We start from the raw sequence: 22,847 nt of genomic DNA, 5'->3' as shown, positions 1-22,847 counted from the left end.
TTATAGTACCCAAAAGATCACATTTAAAAAAGAGAAAATTGCTTACTTATATATGTAAACCTCTGTGAGAAAGAGAAAGCACCAAGTCCCCACTGCTCCATACAGATTTGTAATCCCACCCCTGCAAACAAAAGAAGTGATCTGTAATGAAGTGCTTATTCACAAATACAGGATGTTCTGTCTCACCAAAAAGTGCCCTCCATCCCCTCGACTCTCTGACCAATGCCAATCACGGCCCACCCGCCTTGGTAATTATCAGCACAAAGATGCTGATGAGGCTCACACAACCACCACTGAATTCAGTCACAGTGCTAGCTGAGAAAAAAAGTATGACTGAAGAAAACAAACTCTAAAATTCTCAACAATTAACATTTCATCTCAGGGAGAAAAAGCAGTAATGGTTTCTACATTATTTAAATGACCTTTGGGCTGTACAGTAACCAAACCGCCCTTTCCTCATTGAAGCTTTATTTCTACAGGTACATTGGTCTGCAGTGTGTCAGTTAAGCCAGCACCTTTAAGAGCAATAAATTCACATTAAAAATACTCATGTCACTTTACCATAAAAACCACACTAATGGTCATTCGGATCCTTTGAATTCCCTCCAACTATTGCAATAACTAATACTTCAAAAGCAAACTCCACAAAGAGATACTGGGGGATAGTTTTTACACCATTCTTTGACAAATCTGAAAGTACCTCCTGAAGTAAAGCACTGCTACCCTGGTTTGCAAAATCAGTGGATACATATACCAGCCAGTCATCCAGTTCTTAGAACTCTCTCCCTTCCTCCGCCCCAACACAGTGATACTTACAGAACGTGCTATTATATTACCACTGTTAGAAACCGACAAGCTTGCAGTAATTCTTTCTGTCTGTCCAGCCACCCATCCCCATCCTAAGATTTCAGCCTCGCAAGGTTTTTGTTTAAAACTGTAACAGACTTTCTTCCCTTACTTTGCAGTTATTTACCTTTCCTCAGAGGGTTTATAGAAGGCTACAGACTACAAAGATGAAAGATTTTCTGGAAGATGAAAGGAAAGTTGTGAACATTTTTATCCATCAATCTGTACATGCATCTCAAGAGGCACTGTACTAAAGTGGATCAAAGTTTTGCCAGTCATTGCAGAAATCACTACCAGAGCTGCTCTCCAAAGCCCTCATGCAAGCACCAGATCACTGTTATAAGAGCCTGACTCAAAGGAGAACACTACCACAACTGTAACTCACACTCTGAAGTTCCAAGTGTATACACTCCTGCACACAATTGGAGCTACCTACAGACATCCCATATATTCAGCAGGATATCTAACTTCACATCTGCCATTAAGACATCAACAGAGCCGCTGTGCTCTGATTTTTAAGTGGCATTTCACCCATGTGTGGCTGCTGATGGGCAAAGAAATTCCTTTGCATAAACGGAAAGGATTTTAAGTCTTGTCAGCTGCCAAAATGTTGGTCCAGATACAGTAGTAGCAGTGCTCTATCATCATTTAAGTCTGAATACCATGTAGAGAAAAGACTCAATCTCTATGCTCACTAACTTCTTATACCATGAAGATGCCTAAATTTCATTTTCCTAATAACTACTCATCTGACTGCATAACAATCCAAGTGTTAAACTGCTTCATTCGTGATCAGATGATTGTGATTGGTGTCTGTGATCATCCCTTATGTTATTTATGAGGCCCTCAGCAGGAAAAGAGGATTGGGCAACAGTAAGTCAGAAGGCACAACTGATATCCCTGTTCAAGTGTCTTTAATCACTTCCCTAGATGTTTCATGTGACCCTGTTGTACTTAAGAATATTTGAACTCTTTCTCACATTTGAGAATATATTTTATTACTGATTCCAAGTGGTTTATTTTACTTCAGTTTACATAACAGTAAATTTCATGTTCTTTATCTACCTACATGATGCTACAGCTCTCAAGTGTTGCACTCCTTTACACACACTTGCACTGTTGCCTGGACTACAATTATATACACATAGGCAACAGCGACACTGAACTTTAAGAATTAATTATGCAGTCTGACTTGATATTTATTTATTTCCCTTCAGGACAACAGCTAGGCTTTTATAATACAGAAAGCTGTTTTCTTCTGTTTGCAAATACCTCTGCTGCTACTGCATTTAGCAAAACCGTCTAGGGAAATTGCTTTCATTTGAAGACTTTGGGAGACAATGCAGGCTCTGCATTAGTTAGAAAATACTGACACCTCATTTTATGAGGGATGCTGGCTTCTAAGTGGATACTTCACCTTCTAAAGGGCTCATTACTTTGTCGGCTATACACTCTACCATTACCCAGATTTTGTCTGTCATCAACAACAATGGAAAGCAATAAGGCTGTTCTAAAGCTCTAGAGGCGTTTTAGTGCTGATAGCTCCTAAGTAGAGAAAATAAAAGAGCAGTTTCTCATTCCTGAGTTGTCCTTTACTTTTCTTAGTTATCTCTCTTGGTTCTCTGTCAAATGTCCCACCCAGGACTAAAATGAAAATGCACTCACAAAAATACGTGAGAAAAAACTGCCTAATTTTCTTTAAATATGTGTCTCTTTCAATGGCAAAGATGTACTGATCACAGTTTTGTCTTTTTCTAAAATGCATATATTGTCCTTTTGATGTTAGCAGATCATAGACAGCTATTCCATTTTGCAATTATAACTAACAATGATAATTACACAAAATTTTATCTCTCTCCTGAAGAAAAAAATCTTTACATTGCAGTAACAATAAGAGAAAAGTCTGCAGGTCTGCTTTTTGCATAGCTTCATATAAAATATTATTTGCTGTAAGGGTTTACTTCATCAGTGATCTCCACAGGAAGAAGAAAATTACTGATAAAGTTAGGCACTGCAGTCAGATTCTGAATTGCTTGTGCATGGACAAGCCAATTAGTGACTAGCAATAAGTCATCAGGTGCAATTGAAAGGAATATGCAATCTGGCTTTCCCTTTCTCAAGAGGCACTTATCTTCATCTACTGCAGCTATAACTTGAAACTCCTCTGCAGTTGCCATCTGGCATGTAAGTGTGGATCTGGGCTTAAATGAGAAACAATAAAGATAGATGAGAGCCTTGATGCTTTGAGCCACACAGCACTGCTTTTTAGAAGATTCTTTATATTAAATTATACTAAAATCAAGGTTTTAAGCATTATATTTATACCTCATCATATCATTTTCAAGTTTATATAAAACGGTTTGAATAATCTTCTAGCCAAACCATTGAAAGCTAAACAACTGAGGGCTGAGAGATACTCCTTAGCTTACAGAATGATAACAGAAATCAATAAAGAGAACCATGTTAAAAATGGGTAAACGTGATACTTACATTTACATTTAATGTAAATTAATACTTTTAGTATTTCCTTTGAAGTACAAAGCTATGTGTTTTTAAAAGTGTACAAATATGAACACAAATTTAAATACATTTTTTAATTAAAGCCATGTTGCACATCACTGACTACTGGGACTACGAGAAGGATAGCAATGTTAGCAACACAGAAAAGGCATCTGACTGACATTAAAGCACTACTGCTGAGTAACACCCACATAACACTTTCTGCTGCTACTGCAACTCAGTGGCTTCCAATGAGCACACATATGATCACTGTGCACACAAAAAGGATATTACTACAAGAACAGAAATATATTGTTGTGTTTACTCAAAACACAAAAAACACACTACTAACCAATAACACACATTCTTCAGTGCTTGACTACAGAAATTCTGGTGTCTTAACCAGAAGTTTGATAAAGAGCAGACAAAGGCTTCCTTGTCTTCTACAAATACCAGCAGGAGAGAAAAACAATAAAAGTAACTGGAAGTAAAAAAAACCTGTACTTACTGTTTGTTCTTAGAAAGTGACAGCAAAGTTAATTAAGAAACACATGTGACTATGGCAGCAAGAACCAAAACCTGGATTATTTCTATTGCTTAGAGTGAGAAAACAATAAACCCATTGCTCAGATAAGCAATAGTGAAAACTTGCAAGGCATTAAAAAAGTTCTTCATACCACTCTGAAAAACTACAGTTATCTATTTGCTAAAACAAACCGTATTAGTGAAACATGACAGAAAATAAAGCAATAACAGTGTAGTAACAAAACCCTAAACTGTAGCAACTAAGGACTTGCCCAAATACAACAGCCACAGAAATAAAAGAAATAAACTACTTACCCTTAGAAGACCTCAGCTAAGGATGGATCTCCAACAAAACACCCTCACCTCCACTGCCAACCTTTAAATGAGGTCTGGGAAGGTTGGATCCTGGCTCCACCCCTTCCAATCACTCAGGTACATTGCACGCACCTGAGGTCCCCTGGGTTGGCCCTGCCTCCCACCAGGTGCTCAATCACTGCTTCAAGCCACAACTGAGTTTTTCTCAACAGTACATTTCCCATGATCCATTTTAACTAGAAGTAATTTAATAAAAAACATTCCATTCATTAGAGGACTGTTTCCTGTGCTTTACACATAATCTGGGGGCTCAAAGCATTGTTCTTCCTCTCAGGTACACCAGTGTAAAGTTAAAAATGGTTCTGTTCAAGATAAGAAAGCAAATAGGTGAGTTATTCTCTGTACGGTAACTGTTGAGTCCTGGCCTGAACCACTGATTGAGCACCTGGGGAAAGGACCTGGTCAGCCCTGGGAGCACAGGTGAAGGCAATTCAGCTGCGAGATAGGAAGGGGAGGAGCCTGGCTGCACCTCTCTTAGAGCTCATTTAAGGGCTGACTGCCACTGTGGAAGATTCTTTTTCTGGTGATCTCTTCTTGGTGAAGAATTCCCTTATGAGCTGAGAATCTTCTGATATGGGTGAGTGTGTGTGTTTTTTTTTTTTTTTATGGTACCTTTCTGCTATGTTAGCACTTCTATCATTGTATTTCTGTTGCAATGTCTTTCCTGCCATACTGTTCTGTCCAATTGCTACTCTTTCACTGATGTGTGTATAAATGAATGTTTATTTTGGTTTATACATAGTAAAAAGACTTGAGGCTTATAGTGTACTCTTTTAGGGCATTGTTACTACTAGAGCTCTTGCTCCAGTGGAAGATTAATCTTTCCTGACTGCTCCTCTTCTTCCTGTGAGGTTGCAGTTTCCTGGTACAGGAGCATCTGTTAGGCCACAATGATATGTAGGGATGTGCCCAGTACCAATGCCTGACCACTTCATACTGCGAAGTTCTCTGCTGGTTTGCCCCTGTACTGCAGTGGGTGTACATTACAGCACCTTTCCTGTACAGTAACTTTGCTGGGCGAAAATGTGTTAAAGCAGAAGTGTTTTCTGTTTCAGTCTATCCTGAGTTAACACCAACATATCAGCTAAACATTCCTTTTGATAGTAGTATTACTTGCACTTTCAGCTCAGCAGGACTGCTAGATACCAAATTTTCAGTAATTTAGAGGCTTCATATAAAGAAAAGTCAACATTTAGCAAGTATGATGCTGTGGCTTCCTGTACAATAATTAAAAATACCTGTATGTTACAGAGGAAGAATACAGTAGCACCATCCATCAACAGATACTTCATATCCTGTGTGAGTTAAAAGGAAGGTCCCTAATACCTTTTTAAAATCCACAGAAAGAAGCACTAAGTTTGAATTGAACAACTGGGGCTAATTCTCTCCCTCCATGTTGTTATTTCCACATAATATTCTGCCCTTTTTTTGAAGTGACTACACTGCCAAACATAATCCCATTGCTGAGATTCTATCAGCCAATAATACCACTATTCTGGGAAGATAATTTGTAATGCTATCTGAAGCACTCTGCAAACACAGTGAGCTATTTTAATTTTGTTGAAGTTTAAGCTACAAGAAAGAAAAATGACTAAAAACAAAAGACAAAACAAATGGCAGATCTAAAGCCCTACCAAGAAACAACTGATGTATAGTAACAGAATTTTACTAATATTGGAAGATTAGAGAGAGGAGAAAAAAAAACACAAACAAAAATATACAACAGATTCTCTAATAAAAGAAAGAAATGAACCAAGTACAAATGCTCCATCTAGTTCACCTGTGACAAAAAAAATGCTTTTATCATTGTGAAGCATAAAACTTGAGGAAAAACTTTTACTTCTCTGCCTTTCAGTGTTTTTATCTTTCAGATAAGTCTTTTGTGCAGCCAACTGAAGTTTTATGGTTGTTGTTTGAGCCCTTTTAAGTTGTTTTTTTCTTGGCTTTCAAATACAGCATTGTGTGCTGCCCTGTCCTTTACCTCTGCTCATTTATCTTCTGCAGCTCCAGAGAACTATAGCACACTGGAGCCTGCTTTGCTGTGTTTCTGTGCTGCATTTTAGCCTTCTGATTTCCACTGTCTGCCTCAGAAATAATGGATGTGCTCATGTTTGCCTTTAATTCTAATAGCAATCAAGCAACAGAATGATTTCCTTTTACAGGAAGTAAACATTTTCTTGTCCACCCTATCTGTAATATTTGATGTAATGTTCAAACTAACTGTAACTGCAGCATTTAAGTAATATAAAAGTAAAAGTTTAAGTATTTACTTCATAGATTAAGCTGAGTGAATGATTGCCTTGTTGTCCAAGCCAAGACTTGAAGCTAATGCTTTCCAATACCATTATGGAGGGTAAAGGTTAATGAACATTTCTCTCATGTTTCTCTTCTCCATCTCTTCCCAACTGATCTTTTTCTGCCCTGAAATACACATCAGTAAGGGCTAGATGCCAAGAACCAGCAGATTACCCTGACTTGCTGTGCTGCTCTTTTGGCAGATTTTGCAATTATAAGGCCTAATTCTACAGCCTTGATGTGTGCACAACTTATGTAAGGCCCTGGGAGCTTTCCGTCTCAAGAGCTGAAGCTAATGCCAAATTCTGGTAAAGAAGCTGATTCATAGCGTCTGGAGCAACTTTGGCTTGCAATTTCATAATCACAGTTGTCTACCTAGATGTGAGCATTCCAGCTCGTGTTCCACCTCACAGTAATGGGATAGTAACAGAATGGTGGGGTTTCTTCAAACTCCCGCAGGAAGCAAACCAGAATTGAAACCCGTGAAAACACACCAGTGTAAAATAAAGAGTGGGATCTGTTGTCTTTGAGTAATTGTCAGAACATTATATGATTTTGTAGTGGTAACCTTGTTTTAATTTAACTGTCAGAAGACAGGATTTAATTCATTCATCTTTCGTAACTGACTCGGTACTTTCTGTGGTTGTTTGTTGTTCCGCTACAGGGCACCATTTGAATGCTGCTGCTCTTGCACATCTTCCTGCCTGATACTCTTCTCTTTCCCATATAATGTCTTTCACATCCAGGCACTTGAGGCACAATTTGCAATTCCTCTGACATCAGGAGGACACAGTAGAGAACACCATTAGGATCAGATCTACTGGTCTGTGTGCTTACCACCAGCAAATTATTCCAGATACAACTCAATTCAGAAAGAATTCTATTTATTAAACAGTCTAAAATTAGAAATGGAAAACTTATGTTCAAAGGCAACAATGAAGAAATGTTTATTTTAACAGCCATGATAGCCTGCATCAGAAATGGTAAGCTCCTCAGCAAGCACAGTTACCACTGCCATCAGTGCTGCTGCACTGTTTTAACTTGTGTGCTTGCCCTCAGTTTTCAAGCTTAATGTGCAAGATTTAATCTTCAGATTGATTTTCTTTTTTTTTTGTAAATGAATCACAATGTTTCCTCTTATAGGAAATCTTATTTATTCCCCAAATATATAACAGTGATTTAAAATATCCAAAGAGGAGGTTTTAATTCTAGTTATTCTTGTTTGGATAAGCTTTATATGTTCAGTAAGCATGCTCAGCAGAAATAAATGATCAATTTTGCTTTAGGATGTCAGCTTTATGAAGTTTTTTAACTGGCTTTTTTTTCCCCTCAAAGGAAGTTGGGAGAATTAATGTTTCTATAATGTTGCAGATTTAGCATTAGGAAGAAAGGCCTGGAAACATTAGAATTTATATATGCTTTAAAGCAACAGACAAAACACTTTCTATACTTAACTATATTTTTTAAGCTTGTGCCTTGCCTGGGGAATCTAATTTATGACTTCAGACTTCCAAAGGTGGTGCCTAGAGTACATAGTCTCCTTCCAGTTGCAAGTCCAAGTTCCAAATGCTGAAACCATGCCTGAGGTAGCATTAGGCAAGGCCAGACAAAGACCTGAAGGACATTGTCTGTTCTCACTGCAGCAGTGAAGTGTTATCTTTTGCATGTGTATTTCAGACAGTAAAGTTTAAAATTCATTCCAGAATACCATGCCTTTTTTTACTCTATGTCAAGTAAGAGGAATATTTGTGCTCCCTATTAACACTGTGGTATTAGAAGTTTTGGGGTAGATTACACAACTAGTGATGTTCTGGCATCTTGAAATACTCTTTCTCTTTGCCTAGAAGCAGAGAGAATAATATGACTTCAAACTCTCTGGACTCCCCACTTTGCAAGGATCTCGAAGTACTCGATAGCTGGTGGAGAAGAAGGATGTAACATGAGAAAGCAATGCACAAAAATATGAAAGCCCAAGTCTGTGCACCACCCACTTACTGAAAAATAAGGATAAGCTGTGCTCATCTTCCCCCCCACCAAAACAGGGAAGCCATCCCTTGGTAAGCACTGTCCCTTTACTTCTAGGTGAGCAATATCCAGGATAGCATTTATTTTGCTAGCACTAATGTCATATACCAGCGCTGTTGCAGTAAGCGTATTTATCAACAGCAATCCCAAATCTGTTATGTCAAACTTCAGTAAATCATTTATTTTTCAATGTTTGTGAAACTGCCTGAGTGGAAGTCCTTGGGTTGATGCTGGCAGGCAAGCAGCAAAACTATCAACATGACAACTGCAAGAACATGCACAGGTGTGGCCAGCAGAGACTCATGAGGAGAAGATGTGCCCCATATGCCTCAGCCTGCTGGCTGACATGACTCCTGTTATCCCCTCCAGGCACACCTTCTGCAGGGGCTGCATTGAGCTTTGGGCTGTTGACAGGGTCAGCTGTCCATTGTGCAGCCAGCGCATCAGCATGCTTGTGAGCCTTATGTGGCACTCCCCAGGTCATGTCTTAACTCACCACTCCTGGGGAAGGATCCAGCAGGCTACGGAGTGACAGGAAAGAAGATCCCCAACCAAGTCCCAGAGTGTCTTGTGCCAACACAAACAGCGCAGTCCCTCCAGGCCCCCCCTGCCAGCTTGTCTGTAGCCTCTGCTGGGAGTGGGAGCACAACGGACGCAGGCAGTTCCAACTGCTGTGGGATACCAAGGACACTGGATGGCTGACATGAGTCCAAGAAGAGCAGTGGAGCTCCAGAGACCACATGCATTGCCATGCTGGACTCCACTTCAGAGTAGGTGGCTCAACCTACTGAGAGAAGGCTAAGGCACTCCGCAACTCTTCTGTGCCAGGTGTCACTAGTCATCGTTATTCCTTGGACTGCATCAGGAGATGTGCTGCCAGCAGCTCAAGGTCATCACTCTATTCCCCTCTGCTCAGCCCTGGTGAGACCCAGTGTCCAGAGCTCCAAAGTACAGCAGAGACCTGGACACGCTGGAAGGAGCCCAGTGAATAGCAGCCAAGCTGATGGGAAGGGAGTACTGGAGCATCTCTGCAATGAGAAGAGAGCTGGGACTGCTCCTCCCACTGAAAAGAAGGCACAAGGGGATCTTGTCAATGCCAATAGATTATTGAAAATCCTGAAATTGGTGGTAGATTTCCTTCTGTTCCTTCTGAGAGATGAAAGACAAACTTAACCTGGGATCCCACTGTATGGCTTCTGATGCATCAGCCGCTCCTCCTAGTTTGGGATCCTCAGTGGCCTTGTGAGGATAAACGCTGATGCGTCATCCTGATCATTTGTGAGGCTCTTATGCAGGACTGGACCCACTATTGACCCATGGGATGAACCTGAAGGATGGCTGCAGCTTTCCCAAATTCAGGAAGAGCAGATGTGCAGAGGAATGAAGGGTCCATGGGCATTTCAGCTTTGTATCATCAGCAGACTTGCTGAAAGCATGCTCTGAGTCATTTTCCATTTGTTGAAGAAGTTGCTTCATGGTACAGCCACAGCCTCACCTCATGTGCCTATACTTGTTGGAGGCACTGTCAGCATTTAAACATCTGATGCTGCCATTTGAACATGTTCATTCAGCTCACAGACCCGTGTCCCAGCTTCATCTTCCCACCTCAGGTCCCTACCTCACGCCACAAACTCACATCCCACTGCCAAAGCCTGGTCTTGTGAATCACTGCATGTTAATAGTCCGAGATTTTAATATTTCCATCCTCAATACACTTATAGACCCTAGCACCACTGCAGATCTCTGCCCTCTTAGAATCACAGAATGGCTTGCATTGGAAGGGACCTTAAAGACCACCTCATTTCAACCGCTTGCTGTGGGAAGGGTTTCCACCCACCCGATCAGACCCAAGGCCCCATCCAACCTGACACTGAGCATGTCTGTGGATGTGGCACCCACAACCTCTCTGGGCAGCCAGTGCCACACCACCCCCTGAGAGAAACCATCCCCTAACGTCTAACTTAAATCTTCCCTATTTTAGTTTAAAACCGTCCCGCCTTGTTCTACTGCTATCAGACGGTGTAAAAAGTCGATCTCCCTCCTGTTTATAAGCTCCCTTTAAGTCCTGGAGCCTCAGTGAAGTCACTGGAACGCACCGACGTTTCGGTTGTAACCGGACCTCGTCGCCCCGCAGGTGCCAGCCGCGGCCCGCAGCGCTCCGCTCCCGCTTACAAGCAGGAACAGCAGCGGGCTGCCAACCGCAGGACACGGCGCCGCAGGGATCGCGGGGGCTGCAGCAGCAGCGGCCGGCCGCGAGCGGTAAGGGCCGAGCCGCGGGCACGGTGCGAACGGGGGGCAGCGGCAACTCTGGGCACGCGGCTTTCCCCGGCTCCTGCGAGGCCGGGCAGGGGCCGGGAGCCCGGGGTGCGCCGGGCAGCGAGAGGACTGGGGAGCGGCCGCTCCCCCGCGCTGGAACCGGAGCGGCCCCGCCGGCACAGCAGACGGTGTTTGTTGCGTGCCTGAGAGTGCAGCTGACCGGCTCGGGCACTGAAAGTACAGCGCTGTCCCTGAGGAATACAGGAGCAATACACATCCATATATTTTATATATGGATATTTAGAACGGTAATTAAAGCTGATAAATGAGCTTTGGCTTCTTTTTCCCAAACGCTTCATAGAGTGTCAGTGAGTTAAAGCAGACAAGGATGTCTGTGGTTACGCAGACGTATTTTAATCCCTGGCTTTCACTGTGTAACCGTTCTCCTGTCTCCTCTCCTTCAGTCTCCGAGGCTGTCTCCCCTCTCACGCAGCAGCTGGTGTTTGGATTCATAAATGATCCCTGGCGTTGCATTATTCAAAGACTTCAGCAGGCATCGGGCCATGGCATGGCTGTGTTTGTTTTCCTTAAGCTCTGTGGCAATACGGTGTGCAATCAGTTCATTCCCGATCATTAGTAGCTGCAGTTCAGGACTGGTCACATCGCACAGTTCTAGCAGTAAAATAACTTCATGCCTTTAACCTCAGAAATGCAAATCGTAGAATTTAGCTGAGGTTCGGTTAGCTAATTAGCACTCAGATGGTCTAGAAGCATTTGTGAAGGACTCTGGGGAAGCCCAGAGGTGTCCAAAGGGCACTGAGGGCACAAGGTGACAGTCCTGTCAAAGGCAAATTGGAACTATTTGAGGTTCTGCCTTTTAAAGTACTTTAATGAGATAAATCACATGTCATTCCAGTGATGATTTCTAAGGTCTTATTTTATGAAATGCTTGAGCAACAACTGCAGCATTTGGCAGGGCAGATTGGAGCAGCTGGGGGAAGCTGCCCGCTCCGCGGCTGCAGGGTGCTGCTGCCCCGAGGCTGCCAGATCTCCAGAGCGACTTCGCAGCTTGATTTTTCCCTCTATTGGTTTATTGTAATGCATCACTGAAAAATGCTGTAGAAGCCTCGCTATCCACCAAGCATTCTGCATTGTTCTTAATGCTAAGAACGAAACTAAGAAACTAGCCACTAGGCTTATAGAGTATTATTTAGATCTCAAAACCCCTAAGAAATGCCATAATGTGTCAGACCAGAGGTCCGCCCAGCTCAGTGGGGTGTCGGTTCCAGAATGCCACTTTTTCTTTGGCTAGATAGAAATCTCTGTACAGATGAAATATTCTCAGGAGCAAGCAAAGCATTTTGAGTGATAACAAGTCACATGCACTTGTCTACTTGGTTTGAATTCTTTGACTGTAAAAGGTGAAGCAAGTAGAAATTCTGAATTGATTAACTAATAGAAATATAAAGACAACAAGCAATGTAAAATCCTGTGCCTAGGAACCATTTACTTAAACAGCTTCATGACCATGCAAAGTCCTCGGTGTTACTAGACACATTCATATATTAGTGTAAGAAATGTATGTAATGCTTTTCATTCTGATGGCTTAAAAATTTGATAGCTTTTTGGTCACTGCAATTTGCTGGGGAAGTTACTGCTCGCACAGAGCAGAAGGAAAAATGGTGAGTATCCCAAAATTAAGCCTAGCCTCTGTTTAAGCACAAGAACCCCATACGCCACTGAAGACAATACTGGGTGTGCTTTGGCTCCTTTTCACAGATACGTGAAGGGGAAAGAAAACATGATTTTTGTCAAGTTGCATACACTGTTGCTCTGGTGAATCCTGCAACAAGGTTGGAGTTGGTTAGTTTTGGGGGTTTCTTTGAAGCTCATTTAGAAATGGTGATGAGACTCACATTTGCAACTACAACTCTAAAGTGAAGATTGAAAGGGAAAACTTCATCTTTTGAATAATGCTGAATATGATCAAAAATAATGTACCCTACCGCGTACTTCGTTAGTGGTTCTTCAATGAAAGTCAAAGAAATGATGTACACCTGAGTCACTCGAATTTAACCATTATGTGATCCATCATGTGGCCCTGAAAAAGCCAGTTTAGAGGATCAGAGTGTCATATTAAGCTGTGAATAATATTTATAGCCACCTTGTAAAATTCTTCTTGGCTGGGGTGAGTAACTTTCTGATAAGCAAATAAAATACCACCCTATATTACACATTTTTCATTTTTTCTCTTACCCAGATATTTATGTTATCTTCATTATTAAGGTGGAAAGGTTGGATATACAGGTATGTATGTCACTGCTATGGAGGACTGCTTTCAGTGAAAGTACATCCTGGGAACACAGACTGGATTAACTTCTGTTATAGCAATGGCTCCCATTAGTGACAGCATGAGAAAAATCTCAGGTACCTGATCATAGTTTTAAGGGTTATGGTAATATGGTCTGCTGTGATTTTAGTTACCTGGTTAAACGTACTTTTTTTCTCAGACTTTGAGAATGTCTTACAACCATAACATCCTTAGCGTCACCTACTGTAACTCAGCTGGGCTCAGTGCAGCTACATAAATTTATACGAGATAACGATGTGACCCCATGAAAGAAAGGATATGAGCAGCTTTGAACTTGTTCAAATCTAAATTTTATATAAATTAGTCTAGATTTGCCCTCACAGGAGGAGATAACACTTTCATCCTGTGCTGAAATTCCGTTTCTTTCTGCTTTTTACAGAAATCCTACCTCAAGGGTGAGCCCGCCTTGCAGTGTGCACATATCAGTGGCTTTTCCTCCAGTTTACTAATTTAACAGCTCATGAATCAGACTGCACTGCTCAGCACTCCATTGTGCTTCTGATAATTAATCAGATATGGCTCTAATTAATGATTTTCAGCAGAATTTAACTGTGGTCATCTGTAACATCATCTATTATTGATGTATTTTAGGAATATAAGCAATAGAAAAAGAACTTGCAGGAATTTTTTAATGAGAATTATAACAGCTTTTTTCCATCATATAATCTACTGCATTGCTCAAGTGACGCTTCCTCATTTGAAGCTATCTGCCCTTTTATGCATAGCTGCATGGTGTGCCATATTGTTGAAAGTTTTCTACATTGCAGGCAGTACCATAGCAACTACCATGTAGTAAGAAGGCATCAGTTTGGCCAAGGCTACTGGGACGTGTTCTCAGGGCAGAGCGTGTGCAGCCCTGAATCAGAAGAGCTCGCCAGGAGCCAGACAGTTGCTGCAGGAAATGTGAACCTGTTAATTGTCTTCTTTGAGCCTTATTCTTTGAGTCATCCCTTTTGCCATTAAAAGCAAAACCTTTGTGCTGTCTGGTCAAAGCTGTGCTTTTTCTTGTTTCCATTATTTTTGAATTTTGAAGACAGCAAAGATGACAAAAGCTGTGTAATATTTCACTGATCAGAAATATGACAAAAGCGTCTGTCATGTCAGGAGGGAAGCCAAACTGGCAGGAGATGTATTTATAAAATTTATTCATTTTATTCAGAAATCAAACGTAGTTGTTTCTTAAAACCAGAATTGATTTTAAAATATACTTATATTAGATTCAAAAAAATAAAATTAGCATGCTAGTTCTGCTTGATAAATGTGACGTTAAATGACCTGTTGTATTAAACGGGCATTCATGTTTCACAATTTTTGAAAATGGGAGATCTTGCTGCAGAACTAGCATAGACAATTATAAAAATGTTTTATCAGTAAAAACTTAAAAAAAAAAAAAGGCAATAATTTATCACAGACCTAATAATTAGAGTGAAACACAAAGTAGGTATCTACAAATTAGGTCGCTTCAATTTTGGTATGCGTGCAGCCAGGGACAGCCTCTGGAACAGTTGAATTCTATTTCCTTTTACACAGTGACAGAAGTGGAAGAGCAGAAGTGAAAACCTGACTTCTACAAGCGCTGAACAACTGTCTTTTCTGCTGACTAGTAGCATTACGACATAGAAGCACTCCTAAAGTTTAGTTACCAAAATCTCTAAGAGAAGATTTGCTTTCTTCGTTGTAATCCAATTTGAGATGGTACACTCTGTCCTTTCCTCCCTTCCCAATCTATAGATACTATGTGTTTTCCATATTTCTTCTTCTCTGTTAGAAGATATATACTTGATCTAACTAGTATTTATTTCATCAGAATTACCACAAAAGTAGAACAGTTGAATTATCAGTATGCTTTCTCAAAAGTATTTCCTATTTCAGCTAGGCTTGAGAGGCGCAATAAGAGCAAACACTACCCTGTTTTGTGGGGCACGGCTCACGGAAGATGCATTATGTAGGGACAATTGTTAGGGAACAAATTAATCAATGATTAATTATTTAACTAAGTACATCAGTGATGTGACAGCTGGGCTGTCACATATAGCAACTAGTAGGAGCAAATCAGTTTTAGCATATTGAAATTGACACAGGTTTTTACTGCTGCTACTAAACACTGCTTTTTGGTCTGAGGGCTGTTTGGGAAGGGAAGACAACTTATCTAAGTATTCAGCACTAGCTTATTGGCTTACTTTTATGAAAACAAATATATTCCCCTGGCACAACACACACGCTGAAGAACTGCCTGGTAACAGCACAGTCACCTACTTGTTTGTGGTTTGTTTTCAGCTGATGAAATCAGTTAATGGCTGTAGAGGAGTTGTTATGTCACGGCCTGAACTGATGATCGAGCACCTGGTGAAGGGAGTGGCTGGCCAAGGAAGCACAGGTGCAAACACCTTACCTGTGCTTCTCATGTGACCGGAAGTCCCGTGGACTTCAGATCCACCCCTTCCTGTGCTCATTTAAGGGTTAGCCTGTAGAGGATGGGTGTTTCCTGTATGGAGGTCTCTTCTTGAGGAGTGCTCTATAGCTAGAGGTTCTCATTACCAGTTGGGTGGGTCAACTTTTTTCTTATGTATGACTATTGGTATTGCTAATGGTACTGTCTGGTATTGCAGTGAACTTGGCAGGAGTAGTTTTGTTGGGTTTTTTTTAGGTCTAACAATGGCAACCTATAAAATACATGTGACTTTAACTTGAATGTTTGATGATGTTTGTAGTACTTCAAATATTGAGGTGTTCCCACGTTTAGTGTAATTGCTACTGTATTACAGGAGGTAAACTGGTTAGGAGGATGTTATGTTTAGTTTTTTCTCCTGTATTTGATTTTTTTCTTTGTTGTAGTTTAGCTGAAAAATATATGGGTTGGCTTGTTTGTTCCTATGTGTTTTTGTGTATGTATGTTCTCCTTAATGAATCAATATGCTACTTGTGCTCTAATTCTTGTGAATGGTAATGGTCACTTTCAGTACATAAATGTTGCATCGCTGCTGGGTTCTCACTGTGGAAGGTTCCAAGGCATGTTATTAATGGAGGTTAGCTATTACTGTGAAATCCATGTGTTTGCCCTTGTTATGTTGGGAGGAGCCAGTTTGTCTCAACACTGAGTATGGGTTGTTTTCTGAGCAATGGGTTGATTTAGTTTGTTTTTATCTGCTTTCGTGTAAGATACTTTAGGTTCGCTACCCTGTAGCAAAAAGATGTCTGTCTGTAGGAAGAAATCTAATCTACCTGTGGCACAAGGCTTACATTACTAGCTATAAAGAAGCTAAAAAACATACTGGGAGTTCTATGTGCAAGAGCAACTAGAGGAATAGAGAAGTTGTATAACTTTCCTTCTCCTTCTTAATGATATGCTCTATTTATATTTGTGTAGGGGACTTATATCTTAAAATATACTCAGATATGATCTTCAAAGTACAGGAGTGTTTACTCCAGCTGGAATTCCTTTCCAGTCATCCTTTTTTTTTCTCTGTCTAAAAGAAAGGAGGTACCCAGAATGCTTTCTTGGGGATGCGGCTTTTCACCCTTTCCAGCTTGAGGTGATCTATACCTGATAGTTTTCTAATCCCAGGTTTACCTATTTTGAATTGGCAACCTAGGAAAGAGCAGCTGAACTTGAAAGGTTTCTTTGAAGTCTTAAAAGCTATACTGTGCCAGCTGAGGAAGTTAGGCTACACTGTGTAGGGGTACCAGGAATAACAACATTGCTGTTTTGATTATTATTCATACTTCTATTTCCATATAAATATATTTTGGAATGCCTCTTAACTTATTTTCTGTTTCAGCTTTTCCTTTTTATAAATAGGAGCGGCAATCCAACAATTGAAGACATCTTTTTCAGGTGAGAAAGAAGTGTATAGAATAAAAAGCTGCTTTGAAAGCAAAAAATAAAAAATCTTTCAGTTTATAACTTGCAGCATGGTCAAGGAAAGCTGTGTAAAGGAAGCACAAACTACATGTCAGCAGAACAGGGAAGAATGCTTAAATATTTTAGTAACAACTTATTTTTCAGTCAGTCAGGTATTTTTATTCCTTGAAACAGGTTTAAAAAAAACAAGTCATTCCTAATAAAATGATGATAGATTTACTGAATTGCTGGTACTGAGCAAAGAGCACTTCTGAGTTTGGTTTCAGTTTCCTTTTGAATAAGGAACCTGTAAAGATTGCATACAGCCTTTCTGTATGAGTTTGTTAGCGTCTCGACAGGGTTAGTAAACCAAGGAAGTGGGACACAGAGCTGCACAATGTTCTTCCGATAGCTACTGCAATTGTAGACCATAACACTGCTGCTAGCTTCTAATGGCTCTCCAGCCATGAAGTTGTCTTGCCTGTGGTATATCTTTAAGATGATAGGGGATATGAGAAATAAGTAAAAGGGGATGGGGGAGTCTTAATGTGTATTCAGTAGTAGATAATGAAATCTTTGCGCATGCTTCAAGTAATTTTTTTATGGAAAAAAAATTTCTAACTGCTAACACTTCAAAAGTGGAAGTATTAAAAACTGTTGCTCTGTGTCTTGAATGCTGCAAGCAGTCCTAGTCTTCAGAGTGAAATCCTGAAATAAATTCTATAAATCAACTGATGGAATTTGTAACTATGAAGCTTCAGTGTGGCTTTGTTTTAACCATTGTTTTTAAATTCTAAGATTAAAAAAGGGGGAAAAATTAAGGGAATACAAGGACTTGAAATAGTGCTGTTGCATATGTATGCAAGTTCAAATGCAAGGAAATGAGAGCACACCTAAAAATCATAATTGCAGATACGTATGTAGGACTTAACTGTTGGAATCATGCCTGATAAACTGTAGACCAGTTGTAAAAAGAATTAAGTAAGCAAGTAGTGCTAAGCGGAGTGACTAAAACTGATTTCTACTGCTTTTGTATTGAGATGACCCAAGTTATCTAAAATGTATAAAGATTATTTTCCAGCTCAAGCATTTCTCCTCACCCATCCTCCATATCCATAGATTTTAGTGTCCCCCGTGTAACAGCTATAGCTTCTGTTCTCTATCATTGAGCTGTCACTTGTCTGCCATCCAATGAAGAAACTATACAGGCAACTGCTAATAAAGTATGCACAGACTGGCTGCCTGCCTACCTCTGAGGAAACCAGACCTGTAGGTTTGGGTGTTGCATGTGGGTTTTTGCCATATGCTGCACAGGTCCCAACTTATTTTAAAAATTAAAAATTTGCTTTTGACAGGCCTACAGGTTTTAAAGTTATTAATAGGCGGTTGACAGAAGGACAGTATGAGGAGTTGCTTCCTGACAAAAACAGGTTAGAAATAAAATCAAAGCCTGACAGTTGTCAATAACAGTAATACATGAGTTTCTAGAAATAGTTTCTAGCTATTTCTGTATATAGAGAAGAATTGTTAAGTTAGTGTTAAACCTGCATTTTTGAGCTAATTTCTTTGTGCGTTGTGATAATACAGCAAACTGATGATTTGATGTTTTACCAATGTGTCAAGAATACATGGTTGTGAAAAGAGTGCTCCTTTTGGTTTGAGGAACGATGGGAAGACTGCACTTAGTCAAGTTTGTCTTTTTACTTTATGCTGTTTTTTCTTCAGGGTGGAGTTTCAGTATCTTCATGTCAATGAAGAGCAGGATACCTCTCATTCTTCTAGCTTGTGGCTCCTTTAACCCCATCACAAATATGCATATGCGTTTATTTGAGCTGGCTAGAGACCACCTGCATCAAACAGGTCAGTAAGGGGCTGTTATGAGCATACGGTGTCTTCCTCTGGAGAGGAAGATGCTTCCAGTACTTGGTATAGCAAGATGCAACTCTACAGTTGGCTTTAATTTCTTTATTGATGATTCAGTGTGAAACATCTGTGGCATATTGATATAGAAATTGCAGCACTAAATTTAGAAAAGTATGAGGGTTCATGCAACTGAACTGTGAACTGTATCAGTAGTTTCAGAATCACATCATGGGATAGACTTAATTTTGTGGAAGACCTTAATAGTTTTGAAACTGGGAATAAACATTTTTTTCATTTCATCCTCATATGATGTTACAGTTAGAAGTTTTGACAACTAGGTGAAACTGGAGAAATGAAAGGTTAATTGTTTATAATCCATCCTCTCTAAGAGAAGCAACTTACCTCCTCTGGCAAAATAATATCTTCAGGAATGAGAAAGGAAAAGCTAAATTTCAGGTGACTAGAAAGTTTCACTGTTTCAGCAACAAAGGAGAGAAGTGGGTAACATCAGGAACTTGAGCAAGAATGAGAAAAGCTGTGGAGGAGCGTTGTGCTTTATGCTTGGTGGTGTCTTTATTGCTGACACTTTTATCCTCCTTCTGGCTGCTAAAGCATATGCATCTGGAATTGATCTGAAGGGAACTATAGCTTATTGGAACCTGGCAGAGACCTTCCTAGGAAGGTGGTGCAACAGGAACCTGAGAAGGGTGGTAGAAAGGATGACTTGAGGAACTACTGACCTGTTGGCCTCATTGCTTTATCAGAGAAGATACAGGAGCAGGTCCTCCTGCAAGTGGTACTAAGGCACATGTAGGCCAGGAAGGTCATGCAAGACAACCAGAGGCATGTCCTGCCTGACCAATGAAGCAGCCTTCTAGGATGGCACAACTTCATCAGTGGACAAAGGAAGAGTCACTGATATAATCTTTCTGGATTTGGGATTTGACACAAAGCCCTTCTGACTCCAAATTAGAAAGATACTAACTTGAGTGTTCATGGCATGAGACAGGCATGAGCAGTGGACCAAGGAGGCTCAACAAATCAGGGTAAGATTGTGGCCAAGCTGCCACCTGGGTTGTGCCAACCCTTGCTATCAATAGAAGCTGGGGTATGAAAGGATTGAGCCCAGTCCTGCCAGAAAACACTTAAGAGTACTGGTGGACGATAAACTGGACGAGTCAGCAATGTTCCCTTGCAGTCCAGAAAGCCAACTGTATCTTGTGCTGCATCAAAGACGCATGGCCAGCAGGTTGAAGGAGATTATCCTCCCCCTTCTGCTCTGCACTGGTGAGACTTCACCTGGAATACTGTGTCCATATGTGGAGTCCTCAGGACAGGAGAGACATGCTCCTGTTGGAGTGCATCTGGAGGAGGGTGACAAGTGATTCAAGGGATGGAACACCTCCCCTGCGAGGACTGGCTGAGAGTGCTGGAGCTGTTCAACTGGGAGAAGAGAAGGCTCCAGGGAGACCTGGGAGCAGCCTTTAAGTATGTAAAGGAGGGCCACAAGAAAGAAGGGAACAGACTTTAGCGGGGTCTGTTGTGAGAGGACAAGGATAAATGATTTCAAACTTAAAGAGGAGAGAATTAAACTGGATATAAGGAAAAAGCTTTCTACAGTGAGGGCAAAAAGGGCATGGGAACAGGTTGCTCAGAGAGGTGCTGGACACCTCATTCCTACAGATGTTCAAGGCCGGGCTGGACCAGGTTCTGAGCAACCTGATCTAGCTGCAGGTGTCCCTGCTCATTGCAGGGGAGTTGGTCCGGATGAACTTCAAGGGTCCCTTCCATCTCTAGCAAATCTATGATAAAAATGAATTTGGTCCTCAAATGTGAAGTGGGGTGAGATACAGGAGGGAATCTGGTAACCCTCTGGTACAGTCCTGCAGTAAAAGCAGCAGCTATGTACTCGTATATGCTGAGAATACTTTTCACGAGGAATAATCACATATCTGGCTCTGAGAACTACCTCTGATACTCTATTGTCCTGGAAAAGTAAAATGATTTTGTTTTGAAGGACTAGAAACAAAAGCTTATGGGAATTGAATTTCCTTTTCCTGCTGTCATTTTATAACTCCTTCAGGTGTCCAGGTGTGCAAAGAGGTAAAAGGCAAGGTGAGACCAACTGCTAATTCTTTGTCATAATCCAGTCACTCACTTATTTCTTTCCCCTGACAGAAGGACTGACCTGAACTGCAATTAATTCCTCAGTCTGCGCCAGGGTATCTAACTAGGCTCCACCCCTTACAGCAGTTCATTTAAATAAGTCTAGTGAAAGCCATACTAAAAATGAAGTTTTGAAATGCTGAAATGAAATTTGTGCCTCACGTTGCAACTCAGTATCATCACCCCTTAGTTTTGTGTAGAGTATGACTTGCATTTTGACTTGTATCAAGAAGTCCCTGAACATAGAACTAAATACTCCTTACAGTGAAGAAAAGGAAAATTATTTTTCTGGGTTGCTTACAGTGTAGTCACTTACTTTATGAATGTCTAGCCTGTTGTTTATGCAAAGCATGAATCCTTGATCAACTTGCGGGAGCTTTAACTATCTCAAGCTGAGGCAGCTTTATTTGAAGTAACTAAAAATGTGTTTTCCTGTGTAAATGTATGTATACATACCCATATATAATTTCTTTTCTGGCTCTGTGCCTAAAACTACAGCTCAAGCAAAAGGTTTGCAACATGCTGTGAAAATTAATTATTCTGGATGTCTGCATTATGGTAGAACCATTCCAACCCAGAACATTATTGATCCTTTTTTTTTCATTGTTTCTAATGTGTTTCTGCTCCTGCAGTGACCCTGGGACAGAGAGGAGAAATTGGAGCTTGTTTGTTGAGCGGGAGCACTAGTTGCAGGCTGGGGGCTGATAGTGGGGCTGGAAGACAGTGGTTATATGTTTCTGGAGCTGAGCTTACTGATTGAAATGAGTCAGTGATCTGGCATGTTTGTACTGACACCCTTCAGTCACAGCAATGCACACTGTAGCTAACATACACACTGAATGCCTGGAAAAAGTAGCTAAGTGTGAGATCAACTACTGTGAGCAGGTGATGCCCCAGACTTGATAACATTGCCTACTGCTGGTGCCTCTTCAGTACTTCTGCACAGCTGCTAGTTAAGTAAAACTGATGACTTATGCAATATTTTTGCTGCAGTTAAATTCACAGTCAAGTCTTCCTGTTATGAATGACATGACTACCCCAATGTGCATCCTGACTGACATCTCCAGTAATTCTGCCTGCCAGCTTTTTGCCTGTCATTTCAGTTTCAAATGCTGCCTAATCTTATGGTAAGGATGTATGAAAAAATATGTAGGATACTTCATTGAGGTTTTTGATACTTCAAGCAGCATCTGCAATTTCATTGCTGCATGTCAAGTAATTTTTTTTTGCTAACACTAGTCAACAGATCTTGTAATGCCACCTTCTAAATATGTCAGACATGTCTATATACAGCTGATTATCTTTGTTTTTATCTGAATTTTGTCTCTAGTCATATCAGTTTGCTTCTTCACACATCCTCACACATAACTAAACTTTTCTGAGATTCAATCCTTTGTTTTACCATTTTCTTGAAAGTTACACTGGCTGTGCTAGATGCCCTTTCAGTCTTTTAATACTTACTGTAAGTTGCTTTTTTTCTTTGAGGCTATGTCTCATATTTGACCATAAAGTCCAAAGTATTAACATTAACCTGTGTAAGGTGTTTTTAGAACCTTGTTTGCTGAGTATTGCCAGTGGAGGACACTTACATCAACAAGTTTCCAGATAAGACCAAAAAGGATGCAGGCCAAAGGAGGGGAAGGAAAAATGTTTCTGGCTCTGACAACACAGGTGCAAGGGAGAGGTGGAGGAAAATGAGTTACTATCTGTATGGTAACTGTTAAGTCAGGCCCTGAACCACTGATTGAGCAGCTGGGGAAAGGACCTGGTCAGCCCTGGGAGCAC

At 40.7% G+C, this 22,847-nt stretch overlaps 1 protein-coding gene across 7 annotated transcripts in view; it reads left to right on the top strand.

Annotated features, from left to right (window-relative positions):
- The first annotated feature begins 10,704 nt into the window (after window positions 1-10,704).
- Window positions 10,705-22,847, top strand: part of NMNAT3 (nicotinamide nucleotide adenylyltransferase 3) — a 43,952-nt gene continuing 31,809 nt past the window's right edge. For 3 of the 7 annotated variants that reach the window (XM_046898579.1, XM_046898578.1, XM_046898577.1), the window contains exons 1-3: window positions 15,669-15,737; window positions 16,992-17,027; window positions 18,759-18,893. In XM_046898579.1, coding sequence (XP_046754535.1) covers window positions 18,779-18,893 — 115 coding nt within the window. In that variant the 5' untranslated portion in view covers window positions 15,669-15,737; window positions 16,992-17,027; window positions 18,759-18,778. Of the gene's footprint in view, window positions 10,825-15,668; window positions 15,738-16,991; window positions 17,028-18,758; window positions 18,894-22,847 lie in introns of those variants that run through there. The other 4 variants (XM_046898576.1, XM_046898574.1, XM_046898575.1 and 1 more) reach the window with 2 other exon arrangements.

This window comes from Gallus gallus, chromosome 9 (assembly GCF_016699485.2).
Source record: "Gallus gallus isolate bGalGal1 chromosome 9, bGalGal1.mat.broiler.GRCg7b, whole genome shotgun sequence".
Classification (NCBI taxonomy): domain Eukaryota; kingdom Metazoa; phylum Chordata; class Aves; order Galliformes; family Phasianidae; genus Gallus; species Gallus gallus.
The sequence above is the reverse complement of the archived record's forward strand: the minus strand, read 5'-3'. Positions and strand labels throughout refer to the sequence as shown.